This window comes from Dasypus novemcinctus, chromosome 8 (genome assembly GCF_030445035.2).
Source record: "Dasypus novemcinctus isolate mDasNov1 chromosome 8, mDasNov1.1.hap2, whole genome shotgun sequence".
NCBI lineage: Eukaryota > Metazoa > Chordata > Mammalia > Cingulata > Dasypodidae > Dasypus > Dasypus novemcinctus.
In genome coordinates, this window is record NC_080680.1 from 96,188,544 (window position 1) to 96,204,633 (window position 16,090).

Genomic DNA, 16,090 nt, shown 5'->3' on the forward strand with positions numbered 1-16,090 from the left:
TCAGGAGGCAAAGTGTTTAAAGCTAAAAGCATGAGTTTTAATCAAGTAGATATGGGTTTGAGTTCTGGCACAGCCATGAATTTGCTTTGGTTTCGTCATCTATAAAATTGAAAACATAACAATGTACTTTGTAGGGTTGTCATGAGAATTAAATGAGCTAAAGCAAATAAGGGCTTAAAAAATAGTAAATATGCTTGCTGCTCTTACTTCCGCTGTGAGGATCTTTGAAGCTGGATGTACCTGCAAAAACATGCTCTTAAATTTAATCCATGCCTGTGGGTGTAAACCAATTGTAAGTAGGACTTTTGATGAGGTTAATTTAGTTAATGTGCATCCCACCTCAATCAGGATGGGTCTTAATCCTATTACTGGAGTCTGAATACAGAAAAGGAGACACTGAAAGCTACCAAAGCAAGAAGCTAAAAGCAGTGAAACCTGGAAGAGAAGGGAGAGGTCAGAAGACACTGCCATGTAACTTGCCATGTGGCAGAGGAGCCAGGGACTACTGGTAACCAGTCTTTGGGAAGAAAGCATCTCCTTGATGATGACGACTTGATTTGGATATTTTCAAAGAATGTTAGTCGTAAGTGAATAAATGATTCTATCAATGTAAGAACTTATATCATTGATGTAAAAGCAATGCTCACTGGAAATTCTGAGGGTAGGGAAAAGAAAAAACAGGTGTAATACGGGGGCACTTTTGGGACTTGGAAATTGTCCTGAATGACATTGCAATGACAGATAGAGGCCATTCTATATCTTGCCATAACCTACAAAATTGTGGAGGAGACAGTGTGAACTACAACGTAAACTACAATCCATGCTTAGTGGCAATGTTCAAAATGTGTCCATTGATTGTAATGAATGTACCATGTACCACATTAATGAAGGATGCTGTTAATGTGGGAAAAGGTGGGAGAAGTAGGGAGTGGGACATATGGGAATCCCCTTTATTGTTGATGTAACATTTATGTAATCTAAGTATCTTTTTAAAAAATATAAATGTATTTTTTTGATTCCCATTTTCTAAACTGAACAATTTCACTGTATTTGTTTGAGGTAGACTAGGAAACTGAAGCAGATTTTGCTTGGCACAACTAAGGAAACTAAAACACTATGGAAGATGATACAATTATGTGGTTTGTTCTGAAATATAATTCCTCATTATTAAGGTGAAGAAATGTTAGGATTTGAAGAAAACTAAAATGAAAATATGTCATGACAGTGAATTCCACATGTCAAATTTAATGGGACAATAAGGGGGAGAAAACAAATCTCCAAAAGAGCGCTCTAAACCTCCTTGACTAACAGTGAATATTATAGGGATTTTATATGCCTAGGGTTTTTCTGTAGAATAAATAAATACAAATATCAGTATATGGAAGTGGGGAAAGTATACAAGCAATGACAAAGGGAGAATAAAATTAACAAGAGTATTGGGAATTTGTAAATGACAGATATGATTATCACACAATATCTCAAGGAAACTGATTTACCAAAGTCATTGGATGAGTTAATAATTAACTTGAGTAATTATCATTTACAAGAAGAGTTCACCCTCTTGATAAGTCTCCCCAGAGACCTTTTCATGTCCTTGTTCTTGAGGCTGTAGATAAAGGGGTTTAGCATGGGAATGACTACCATGTACACTATGGAAGCAATAATGCTGTTGTTTGAGTTGCTAGGTGATGGGAAAAATTACAGTCCAAAAATTGTTCCATAGAATAACAAAACCACAGAGATGTGGGAGCCACATGTAGAAAAGGCTTTATAAATGCCTTTGGTGGAAGGGACCCTCAGAACAGAGATCCCAATGCGGACATATGAGAACAATATACCATTCAATGGAAGGATTGTAGACATCCCCCCTAAGATAAAGATAATCAGGTCATTGAGGGAGGTGTCTGAGCAAGAGAGCTTGAGAAGAGCAGCAAGATCACATAAGAAATGGGGAATGGCCCTGTTGTCACAGAAGGACAGTGGGACTAGAAAGAGAGTGTGAGAGAGGGCAATGGCACAGGAAAGGACCCAAGATCCAATCACTAGAAAAACACGCAATTCGTCCCTCATGATGGTGGTGTAATGGAGACAGTGACAGATGGCCACATACCGATCATATGCCATAACTGTGAGAAGGAGGTTATCAAGGCAACCAAAAAGTATAAAGAAATACACCTGTGAAATGCACCCTGCATAAGAGATGGACCGGCATTGAGTCTGCACATTCATCAGCATCTTTTGGACAGTCACAGAAGGAAAGGAAACATCAGAGAGGTCCAAGTGGCTGAGGAAGAAGTGCATGGGGGTGTGGAGGTGAGAGTCCAGCCTGATGAGTAGGATGATGAGCAGGTTCCCCAGCACTGTGGTGAGGTACATGCCCAGGAACTCAGTGAAGTACATAGCCTGATATTCTGGTTGTATGTGAAGCCCCAGGAGGAGGAATTCAGACATACTGCTCTGGTTCTCAGTCACATTTTGCTCTTCTATATGCTAAGGAAGAAGTGTTGGAAATCTCAGGAACCCAGAAAGGATGGTCAGACCCATCATATTCCATACTGTAATTGTCATCTTGATGAGCTTAGAAGGGTGATTTATTAATACCATATCAACATAAAGTCAGACCTGAAAAATTCACTGTGTCAGAAATATATAGCAGGTATTTGCTGTTTATGCCTTAAAAGAATGTGAAATTCCCAGGGCTTAGGTAGATTTGTTGAAACATTGTCACACTATACCTACAGAGTAGGTTGGGTCCTTTTGACCAAGAGCTATAAACTCATTGACACTTTAGATGGGTGGTCATTTAAGATCCTTTGCCAATGGAATATAATCTAAACCAGTATAGTTGATGAACTATCTTTCTTAATAATTGTGAACATCTTGGGGTATACACTATATGCTGAGCACTGGGCTAATGGCTTTATATATATTTCCCAATTAAATTCATAAATCATGCCTACATTCTGAAATAAAATTTTCACAGCTGCACTAAGAATTCAGCTAAGACAATCTTCTCCCTTTTTAGGTGTTAGAAATAGAAACATAAATTATATAAATTCCATAGGCATACAACAGTAGGAGACAGATATGTGAGGTATGGGTGTGCAATTATATGTAATTGCCATTTTCTGTAGGTTACAGTTGTCAAAAATTGGCTACTTCATGTGTTTCAATGAAATACGTCAACATGATCAGAGCCCATGCTCTTAACCACTACACATGGAAGTTTTCCCCTTCATTGGCTGGGGCATCAGGAGCCCTGAGTTATTTTAAGACTGCAAGGAAGCCAAAGAAGCCCAGAATATTCTTCCTTCCTTCCCTAAATAATTTCTTTCATTCTTATTTACACGTTATAAATGATAAAAGGCTCTCACATAAGTTATTTTCTTTTTTTTTTTTTTAAGATTTATTTTATTTATTTAATTCCCTCCCCCCCCCCCTCCCCTGGTTGTCTGTTCTTGGTGTCTATTTGCTGCGTCTTGTTTCTTTGTCTGCTTCTGTTGTCATCAGCGGCATGGGAAGTGTGGGCAGCGCCATTCCTGGGCAGGCTGCTCTTTCTTTTCACGCTGGGCGGCTTTCCTCACGGGCGCACTCCTTGCGCGTGGGGCTCCCCCACACGGGGGACACCCTTGCGTGGCACGGCACTCCTTGCGCGCATCAGCACTGCGCATGGCCAGCTCCACACGGGTCAAGGAGGCCCGGGGTTTGAACCGCAGACCTCCCATATGGTAGACGGACACCCTAACCACTGGGCCAAAGTCCGTTTCCCACATAAGTTATTTTCTATTTAAATTATAAATATTTATGAAGGCCCAATAATAGTTCAAAAAGGAAGTGTGATTATAGCTGCAGGAACTGTGACCAGAAATTATGTGACTTCCCTAAATTCTCACACTTATTTGCTGGTGATTCTGTACTCTAAGTTCATTCAGCCACATGCCTATCATTACCTTGCCTGGACATTAAGTAAAATGAAGGATTACAGAACTCTCAGAGTCTCAGTCACACTCAGGTATATGAAAATGTTAGCAGATCCATTTTGGAAGTTGCTTGATGCATTGTTATCTCATTTGATAACAAATGAGATAGAAGGAGGGAACTTAAGGAAATATTTTATGTCATGGGGCACATCAGAAGCCCCAAAACACATGAACAAAATACACACACACATGCATACACTGATTTGGGGATAGCAGCCACCCTCAACCAATTCCTATCCTCAGGGTAGGATGACTTGCATATGTTTCAGTTAATACCACTCATATACATTCAAATCACAAATAACACACAAGGAAGACATACACAATTTACAATGAATAAACCAAACCATTCACAAACACTCAGAATGCACAACTGACACAAACATGGCAGAGTTGGTAAAATGCACTCACATGCTTCATATACATAATTCACACATATATATATACACACATCACCAAAAAATACAGTCACATTCAATTCAAAAACTCACAAGGAAGACGCATACGCCCAGTCAGACATTTACTACAAACAAGCAGTATACATGGTCACACACACAAACCCACACATACATGCTCCCATGACTAGGAAAGGTATTTAAGCCCCTTCTTACTTATACCCTCCCTAGGTGAAGGTAGTCAGCAAAAGACAATTAATACTATTATATCACTGAAACAGTCATTAATCCACTACCAATAACAAGTGCACATGATAATTTACACATATATCCTACACACATATAGGAAAAAACAAACAATATGAATTCCTTCTTTCATACACATATGCATCACTAGCAAAATAACTCACATGTACTCTCAACACACATTGCTGAGCAGAGATTTGAGCCCTCGCTGACGTCAGTGTTTCTTGGTGAGTTCAGGCATCTTCTCCAGGCAGTGGAGCACAGCAGTCTTACTCCAGAGGCTGAGTCTCATCCCCTCAGCTGCGATGCCTGCCCAGTGGTGGAAATGCGGACATTCTAACCAACAGTGAGGCAAATGTTTACGATCATAGGCACTAATGAGGAGTCCCTAAAACACATGCTCAGGAGGCTGATAGCATGCATGTGTTATAACAGGCTCAAGTTTGGTTCTACCTCAGGAAGAGAAATAGACTGTGGGCCAATACAGAGCACACATACTCACATGCAACCATCATACAACACAAACACAAGCATCACAGCACACACAGATACATACGCCTATAAAGAGAAAGACACACAAACAATAACTCATAAGCACGTGGCTTGATCCTTTGCCCCATGGACCATTTCGGCTCCCTCTGATCAGAGCTTGTCATTGGAGGGCACCATTTCTGCTCCAGAGTGTTGCCTAAACCCTCAAACTCTGTTCAGGAAACTTGGTATCCAGACAAGAAGAAATATTTGCAGCACCAGAATTTCTATAGACTTTCATGTTCCTTAACCAGCTCCAGAACAATGTGCCAAAACATCATTTTACCAAGGAGAGGACTGAAATAAACCCCCAAGCTTCTGAGTAAGGCGGGAGCCACCACAGGCTAATTGGCTAATTTCTTACAGCACCTTGGGGAGCAGCATGTCCATGAGCCAGCACGGTAAGATCTCCAGAGTCACAGGGGAAGGTGTCCTTGAGTCAAAAATGCCTTAGTTTCCTTTCTTCTTGGTCATGGTTCCAACTGGGGAGCAGGAATTTTTTTTAACTTTTTATTTTGAAAAGATATAAGACTTACAGAAGAGTGGTAAAATGTTACAAAGAATTCCTGTATACCCTCACTTATATTCCCCAAAATTTAACATTTTACCATGTTTGCTTTATATCATAAGTACATATATATGCATATAGGTAGGTAAGTAAACAGGTAGTAGGTATTCCCGAAGGCACAGAGTATTTATTTTTCTAATTACCAGTGATTTTAAAGTTACTCAGTGAATTAAGGTGGCTCTGACAGATTTCTCTCTTGTAAAGCTACTCTTTGTAACTATGTAATTAATAAGCATCATTTAAGTAGATATCTGAAAACTATAGATCCATGATTTCTCTTATTAAAATTTCACCAGTATATTTAACATCTATTGGTGATTCTTGCTTGAAATAATTATTGCAATTGTGATTTTCTAATTTCATCATTCCTTTTACATTTATTTGTTGGATTCTCCTGTAAGGAGGACATATTCCTTAACCCCCATTAATTTATTTTTTCACAGATCAATTATATCAATGTGAATTAATGGATTTTTACTAACTCTCTGAATCATATCCCATTACTGTTGCTATCTATTTTGAAACATATTATGCCATATTTGGCCAGTAGGAGCCCCTTCATGATGGCTTCTTTGTTTCTGTGATTCATCAAGTCCTTCCTTAGTCAGCAAAAATTTCCTGGCCCCACACTGGAGTCAGACATTTTTTCCAAGTTGCTTTGGTCTTTTTAGAAAAGACTGATATTTAGACAGCAAATTTTATATTAGGAGTGCTCATTGCTAAAAAAACCTCTTAAATCATCACAGAGGACAGAGCTATATTTTTTATAGATATTTATAGGAATTATAAACTAGAAACTAATAAACAGGAATGATTGCCAATAAGGGATGGGTCTGAAATGAGATAGAAAGTATAGTGATAAGGACAACATAAAATATTGAAACATTCAATATATAAATGGATAATGACTCTTTTTTGAAGACTCTTAGCCATATAAACTCATTTGTCATTACCATTTCCACCTTTTATTCAAGGTTTTTTTCTAGTTGCATCACCAGTTAATGCTTGGTAGTAATCCCTTGGTGACAGGGAAGCTTATCCCCAGGAGTCATGACCCATGCTGGGGGAAAGGAAATACATTTACATGCTGAATTTGGCTTAGAGAGTGGCCACATTTGAGCAACATGTAAGCTTTCAGGAGGTAACTCTTAGGCACCCTGCAGGTGTATGCCTAGTTCAGATTTCAGGCACAAGGCTCATAAGCATATAGTCATCAGTATCAAGGATTCATCATTGGAACATTCTTCTTCTCTGGTCTTTGCCCTTGCACTTGGGGAATTGTTGCTGTTCCATTGGGGAATGTGACAGATGTTGCCTGGCTTGGAACTCAGCACTCACTCAGTAGTCATTTGTAGCTGTAACTACTATGAAAATACCCAACGAATATATAGGAGGTTATCTTAGGGATCACACTTATGCATGCCTCCACAGAATCTCAGAGACAGCCAAAGGAGATACAACACCAAATCCAGGTACTCCTGCAGGCAACAGAGGCACACATGTTCTATGGTCATGGCAGTTGGCTCTGGAGTTCAGTGCCTTGTCAGTGGGCCTTACTTTGAAATTTGTGTTCCTGAGTGAGATGGAGTTGGACTAAGATGTGACCTTTCTACACATGTTTCTTCTTTCACCTTTACTGAACCTGTGGTTGGTGCTGAGGTTGGTGTATGCCCAGGACACTTGAATCTCTGGACTGGCCATGTGTCAGCTGGGCACTGAGCCTCAGCAGAGTTACAACTCCTACTCTCTGGTTAGTTGGACTTACCCAGGTCAGCTAACAGGGAGGTGAAGATGGTCAACCACCACACCAGGGAACTGAGAATGTCTGCAACCCCAAGCAAGGGAATTGCATTCATCAGCCAGGTGGGTCTAAGCCTCCTCTATAGATAAAGGTGGCATGGACATCACCTTCCCAGAGTCCATAGAATGGAGGAATAAAATATGGATTAGAGTGGACTTATTTTTATTCTACTATAAAAGTACTGTCACTAGTAATGGAAGCAACTGTAGCATTGACCTGGAGAAAGTGGCCATGGTAGTTGCTGAGTGCAGGGAAAGGGAAGAAGAGATGTGAAGTGGGGGTATTTTCGGGACTTGGAGTTGTCCTAAATGATATTGTAGGGACAGATGCTGGACATTATATATCCTGCCATAACCCACTGAATGGACTGGGGAAGAGTGTAAACTACAATGTAAACTATAATCCATGCTGTGCAGCAGTGCTCCAAAATGTATTCACCAAATGCAATGACTGTGCCATAATGAAAGAGGTTGAAGATGTACGAGGAGTGGGGGTGGAGTGGGGGGTGGGGTATGTGGGAACCTTTTATATTTTTTAATGTAACATTTTTCCTGATCTATGTATCTTTAAAAAATGCAATTAAATGAAATACACACACGCAAAAAAGATAATGATGAGGAAACTGTCCACTACCTGCAACAATCAGTCCAGGAAGCTGGCCACTATGTACAGCAACAAGTTCAAGAAGCCAAATCATGATCCATGTAACAATTGATCCCAAATAACCAGGACTTGATCAATAACTGACAACTTCACTAATTTTAGTCCCTGCTTACACTTTTGGAACAACCAGAGAAAGCCAAATAAGCTCCCTTAATAAATCACATGAGATGCCATGCTTCTAGTTAGCCTACCTCCAGCTTCCCTCTGTCAATAGTTTCCTATCAAGATATAGCTATGGTCATCTCTTTTTCTACCACAAAACATTCCCACATCTCTGCCTGTCTTTGAGCCTCTGGCAAACACAAGATCTGGTGACTGACTCACTTGCATTATCAAGTGCTGAATAAATAATCTTTTTTCCTATTGGCATATTCTTCATATATATTTCCAGCAAATACCTCCAATTATGCTTTTACACTGTAGAGTTCTTTTCAGCATTCCTCATTTTCATATACATAAAACCTTTGTCTGATAGTGAGGAGTCATGCAATTTACCCAAATAATTTTACATATTAACTGAATTCTATAATACACATTAAGTAATTTTCAGAATCATGAACCAATTCCGTTGTGGAGGACACCTAGTAAATGAAATTCAATATATATTTACAGGTTTCTTTTGTCTTTATTTAGGAGTACATAGACAAACTACTGTGTGCTAGAATTACTAAAGCAAGTTATTCTTTTCCCCCCTTCAGTTTAATTATGTTAATTGTACAAAAAATAGATTCAATAATTTTGTTCTTATTCTACATTACTTTATTGTCTATCCTTTTGGTTTATATATTTATTTTATTAGGTAATTGACAACATAATCAAAACTATACAAATAGGTATACCTGTCTCCCATTCTTTCCACTCCATTCTTACCCACTTTTTCACAATAACCAATTTTCTTAATTTCTGTTTTATTTTTCTATGTTTCTTTATACCCAAATGAGTAGATACATGCATATTTTCTTATATCCCTTTTTGGGTTTCATTTATTTTCAATTGTGGTAATATATCTATATCTATATCTATATCTATATCTATATCTATATCTATATATTATATATATAGATATATATATAACAAAAAAGATTTTGAGCATTTAAGGGGAAAATTCTTTGATATTAAGTTTACTGACAACACTGCATAGTGCTCACCAATATTTTCAGACTTTTAAAAACAATCCTAAACCAAAACTCATACTCATTTAACAATAAATCACCCTTTTCCCCTATGCCACTCCTTGCAAACAATATTTTATTTTCTATCTCTAAGACTTTGCTTATTCTAAGTATTACATAAGCATTAGTATGAGTATTTTGTGGACCCCAGAAAATCCTGTTCTTAAAGTGAACCCATTCCTACACCTGTAAATCCATTGTAGATTGGACCTTTTGACTAAATTCACTTAAGGAAACTAAATATTAAATCACATAAGATTAGATGACTTGTGCATATAGGGTATATAGATATGTTCATATGTTCATTGGCTATTGACATAGGGGGTAGAGTTTCACACAACAACTGAGGGAGTGCTGAGTTCCGCTTCCAGGAAACTGTCGTATTCCCCAACGGAGCAGCAAAAATCCCCCAAGTACAAGGGGAAAGACCAGTGAAGAAGGATGGTCCAATGATGGGCCCTTGACACTGATGACTGTGTTTTTATGCTTGAAAAGAAGCACACAAGTCTGGTGCTTGAAATTTCAATTAGGCCTAGAGCTGCAGGGTGCCTAAAAGTTCCCTCCTGAGAGCCTCCATTTTGCTCAAATGTTTCCATCCTCTAATCCAAACTCAGCATGTAAATCCCCCCACTGTGGGACATGACTCCTGGGGTGAGCTTTCCTGGTGCCGAGGGATTACTACCAAGCACCAGCTGGTGATGCAACTAGAAAAAGTCCTTGAATAAAAGGGAGAAATGGTAAAGACAAATGAGATTATATGGCTAAGAGACTTCAAAATGAGTCAGGAGTTCATCAGAGGAGTCACCTTTACGCACATGTCAGCAGGATCTCAGTGATAGCCAAAGTAGATACAACCCATGGAAGGGGTGCTCCTGAGGTCCTACAGTCATGAAAGATGGCTCTAGATTTGAGTGCCTGGCTAGTGGGCCCTACTTCGGAATTTGTGGTCCTTAGTGTGATGGAGTTGGACTCAGATGTGACTTCTCTACACGTGAATCTTCCGTCACTTTTACTGAGCCCGTGTTTGGCACTGTGGTTCTTGTATGCCCAGATTTGAATCTCTGGACTGTCCAGGTGCCAGCTGGGCCTTGAGCCTCAGCAGACTTGCGGCTCCTACTCTCCTGTTCACTGGACTTTAACCCAGGCCAGCTAAGAAGGAGGTGAAGATAGTCAACCACCACACCAAGGAATTGAGAGTGCCTACATCTGCAAGCAGGAGAATCACATCCATCAGCCATGTGGGGATTCTGTTTTTCTGTTTTCTTGTTTGAATTTTCTAACTTTCTAATATTAATACTTCTCCAGCACTTGGAGTCTGAGGTGCATAATGGCCAGCATCACCCAATGTCCAGCAGACTCCCAGGTATCCCATTCAGGTGGTTTTATAATTGTGTGAATCTGGTGATACAATTCAATTTTAAAAAGCTTTCATCAACACGCTAAAGGGCATACTTCCAACATATACCAGAAGATGAATTTCTTGGAATTACTTGCAGCATGTATCACAATGATTTCTCTGAAATGCCATGAGTCACAGCTGTGTCCTTTACCATAAAGTCTGAAATGCAGACATTGGAAGCACCTTTCTTGGATGCTCTGTCTCAACCTTAGAGATTATGACTGCTAAATATATTTTCAGTCTCTATTCTATATAGTTCTCTTGACATCTTACTAGACAGACCCATGTTGTTCTTTATGTTATATGTCCATGTTTAGATTACTATGTGCTTTCTCTCTCCTGAATGACCCTGCTTAATAAATACTGGAGAAAAAGAATTCTTGATCTGGAAGACAAGTGGTTAAAAGATGGATGAACTGAAGTATGGTAAGAAATATGGATTAAAATTTCAGAAAAAAAGATGAAGTTGTGACGCAGTCAAAAGATGCATTATATGTAATTAAATTCATATATAAGAAAAAGAAACTAAGTAGGAAGCAACATATCATAATATAATGAGTGATAATACTCCAAATAGCAATAAAAGATACCAACATACTTAAAAAAGAAACTTTGTGATCCCTTCAGTTTGATGCACAAAAAACTAAGCTTAGCACATCATACTCCAACTACAGAAAACTAAAGACAGTGAAAATCTTTAAAATAATTAGATAGTTATAAATTATAAGTGGAGGTAAAATTAGATTGCTTTAAAACAACAAAGCAAAATACAGTTGGCGGGTTAGTAGAAATGGAGTATTCTATGGTTTGGGCATTTATAAGGAAGAAGTAAATGCAGCAAGTTTCATTGGACAGTAATAAGTCAAGAAGATAAAATGTAATCTCAACAGGAGCACAAAAAGAATAATAAAATAAGACTAACATTAATAGAGGGGAATGCCAAATAACAAAACTATATTAATTAGCAAAAGAGGAAAGGAAATGAGAGAAAAGCTATGAAACAGATGTGTCAAACAGAAGATGTAATGTAGAAAATAAAAATTCAATTACGTCATTATTATATTACATATAAATGGACCAGATTACCAAGATCGTTCTAAAAATAACAAAACCCAGCTATACACTGTTTACAATGGACACATTGTGTAGAAAAGGACAGAGAAAGAAGTAAAATAATAAAATGGAAAAGAAGTACCACATAAAAATAAATACCACAGTAACTAAAAGAAACCTGGTGTAACTAATATTGATGTCAGAAAAAGTAGATAAGGTACTTCTCTTTGCCTTTTTCATTTGCTCTGAAGATAATCTTAAGATAATCATTATTATTATTCATATAATAATTGTACTATTATGAAATTAATATTAAAAGAGATAATGTACACTAAAGCATATAATAAGGGCAGAATAAATGTTAGCTTATACTGTCAGTATCTTTGCACCTTCCAACACAATTCTATACACATATATATATTTAATCATGATCTTGAATGAGTGACTAAATTACTTGATCATAAATTCAGAACTTAATAGCAAACTATGCTAGTCCCCAGAAAGACTTAAGCCGTCCCAACACAGCAACACTTTATGTGATTCAAATGCCAGGATATCAGCCAACTTTAGGCCTCCGTTTTTCAACACATTTCAACTAGCAACACCACTGGCAGGTTAGCTGGCAGGGCACCTCTCAGCATCTCTGGAAAATGGCCATTTTTACAGGGCCTTTCTGAAGGCTCTTTCTTCCCCACTTGACCCAATCCTCAAGCCAATCAAACCCAAGCATTGTTAATAAATCCCTACAGATTTAATCATTCACATAATTTACCCTACTATTGGGACACATTTCTATCCAATTTCCCCAAAATTATAATCACCTCTAGCACAGAGGTTGTGTACTTTACTCCTCCCCTCTTCCACACCCCTTGGAACATAGCAAGGACTTGGAGACATTGTAGGGAGCCCTCAAGTGTCCATACTGAACTTCAGCCCCTTCATTCAAATAGGAAGGCCATTGAGATTACTCCAAGACCAAACTTTAATCCACAGGCTCTTTTCTTTCTCTATCTTTAATCTCCTGTATCAGGGAAAGAGGATCTTAATAGGTATAAAGGATATTTCTTAATGTTAGCCTCTGCATAACTCTACTTACATAGAACCTGACCAAATCATTGAAAACAAATTATTAGAATGATAAATTCTACAAATGGTCACTCTGAAAGTAGAAAACAGCAAGTTAAGTAAGAAATTAGTAGGAAATAATAGCCGAATAATAATTCATCTACTAATTGCTAAATATAACAAATGGGTGAATGTGCAACTTGAGTTTATGAGATAACCCAAATAGACTGAAAAGACAGAAAAAAAACTTGAAAATATCAGATTAAATCTGTAGAAAGTTGAGAGATTACATTCCAAATACTGAAAACAATAGGGGAGGCAGAAAGAATCCTGAGAGGGAAATTCATAGCTCTAAATGCTTACATTAAAAAATAAATCATAAATAAGACAATAACTTCATAACTAGAAGAATGAGAAAAATAAAATCAGAATAAACCTAAAGCCAGCAGAATAAATTAAATAACAAATATTAGAGCAGAAATGTAGAAATGAATGAAAAGGACAATTAAAAAATGGAGAGTATCCATGAATCCAAAAAGTTGTTGGGGCTTTGAAAATATTATTAAATTTTGACAAATATTTAGCTAGATTGACAAACAAGGAGGGAGTACTCAAAGAAGTAAAGTCAGTAATGAAAGTGAAGAATTACTAATGACCTCACAAAAATAAAAAAGATTATTAAAGGATACCATGAGCAATGGTATGCCAGCATATTAAATAACCTAGAATAAATGGATACATTCTTAGAAAATGCTTACTACATACACTGACTAAAGAAGAAATGGAAGATCTCAGCAAACCAATAACTAGTAAAAAGATTGAGTCAGTAATCAAAAACCTCCTAACAAAGAAAAAGCCAGAACCAGATGGCTTTACAGGACAATTTTACCAAACATTCCATGAATTAACACCAATCCTGCTTTTGGCCTCATAAAATTTTACCAAACATTCCAGGAATTAACACAAAAATTTGAAGAGGAGAGAACACTCTCTAACACATTATATGAGTACAAAAGCACCCTCATACCAAAACCAGATAAAGATACCACAAGAAAAGAAAATTATAGAACAATATCCCTTATGAACATAAATACAAAAATCTACAAATACTAGCAAACCAAATTCAACAGCACTTTAAAAGAATTATACACCATAATCAAGTGAAATTTATCACAAGTATGCAATATTAGAAAATCAATTCATGTAATACACTACATTAATAAAATGAAAGAAAAAAAAACACATGATGATTTCAGTTGATTGAGAAAAGTGATTTAAAAATATGAAGTACTGCTTCTTGACAAAAAAAACCGTTGTGAAATGAGGAATTGAAACTTACTCAACATGAGAAAAAATGTATATGAAGTGTGCACAGCTAACATTCTACTTACTAATGAAAGACTGAAAGCTTTCCTTGTAAGATCAGAAACAAGACAAGCATGCCTAATGTCACCACTGCAATTTAGTATTGTACTGGAACTTCTAGTCAGAGCTAGTGGACTAATAATAATAATAGTAATAGTAATTAAAGGCATCCATATTGGAAAATAAGAAACTAGCTTTCTCTTTTTGTGGATGATATGAATTTTTAAAAATCCACAACAAAGCTACTAGAGACAATAAATGAATTCAGCAAAGTAGTAGTGTGCAAGATCAACATCCAAAAATCACAAATAATAAACAATCTGAAGAAGAAATCAAGAAAACAATTCCAGTTACAATATCAATGAAAGAATCAATATCTAGGAATAATGCTAACTAAAGATGCAAAGTATTTGTACAAAGAAAACTATAAAACATTGCTAAAAGTAATCAAAGATCTGAATATATGAAACAGCATTCTGAGTTAATGGTTTCAAAGATTAAATATTCTTGGGAAAAGGACTTGGCCCAGTGGTTAGGGCGTCCATCTACCACATGGGAGGTCCGCGGTTCAAACCCCGGGCCTCCTTGACCCATGTGGAGCTGGCCCACACGCAGTGCTGATGCGCGCAAGGAGTGCCGCACCACGCAGGGGTGTCCCCTGCGTAGGGGAGCCCCATGCGCAAGGAGTGCGCCCTGTAAGGAGAGCCGCCCAGCGGCGAAAGAAAGTGCAGCCTGCCCAGGAATGGTGACGCCCACACTTCCCATGCCGCTGACGACAACAGAAGCGGCAAAGAAACAAGACACAGCAAATAGACACAGAACAGACAACGGCCGGGGGAGGGGGGGCGAATTAAATAAAGAAATAAATCTTTAAAAAAAAAACAAACAAGAAAGATTAAATATTCTTAAGACGTCAATTCCACACATTCAACACAATCCTAATCAAAATTCCCAAAGCCTTTTATGCAGAAATGGAAAAGTCAATCATCAAATATTTAAGGTACCTGACTATTCAAAGCCATTTTGAAAAAGAAGAATGAAGTTGGAGGACTCACATGTCCCAATCTTAAAATTTATTGCAAAGCTACAGTAGTCAAAACAGCACTGGGAAATGGATGTAGCTCAAGTAGCTGAGTGCCTGCTTCCCATGTAGGAGGTCCCAGATTTGATCCCTGATACCTCCTAAATAAACAAATGAAAAAATTCAACTCTCATTGGGGAGCAGATGTAACTCAGTGGTTGAGTGTCTGCTTTCAAAATACAAGGTCCTGAGTTCAATCCCTGGTACCTCCTAACAACCAACCAACAAACAAGTAATAAATAGCATGGTACGATTACAAGTACAGACATATATACTAATGGAATCTAATTGAAAGTTCAGAAATCAACCTTCACATATATAGCCAACTGATTTTTGACAAGGGATGCCTAATTGGCAAAGAATAGTCTCTTCAATAAATAGTGCTGAGAAAACTGGATGTCCATATGCAAAAGAATAGAAGTGTATTCTTAGCTCACAACATTTACAAAAATCTACTCAAAATGTATCAAAGACCTAAATATAATAACCAGAACTATAAAACTCCCAGAAGAAAATGTAGCGAGGCATCTTCACGACCCTATTTTAGTCAAGGGTTACTTAGAAAGTATACCCACAGTACAAGCAGAAAAAGAAAAATTAAAAACATTTGTGCTTTGTTTGTAAATAAATGCTTCCTTGTAGGGTACATTTAAGATCTTCTCTTTAACTTTGGTTTTCAATGTTTGGGCTATGTGATGGTTACAGTAATGTAACAGCTCGGTCAGGTAATTGTGCCCAGTTGTTTGGTCAAGTAAGCACTGAGCTAACTGC

At 37.6% G+C, this 16,090-nt stretch overlaps 1 protein-coding gene across 1 annotated transcript; it reads right to left on the reverse strand.

Annotated features, from left to right (window-relative positions):
* Positions 1-1,536: 1,536 nt before the first annotated feature.
* On the reverse strand, positions 1,537-3,202 carry LOC101427132 (olfactory receptor 1J4-like). The gene is given in 2 exon segments (XM_058301358.2): positions 1,537-2,490; positions 3,182-3,202. Coding segments are annotated over 2 exon segments (975 nt in total).
* Between the last annotated feature and the right edge of the window lie 12,888 nt (positions 3,203-16,090).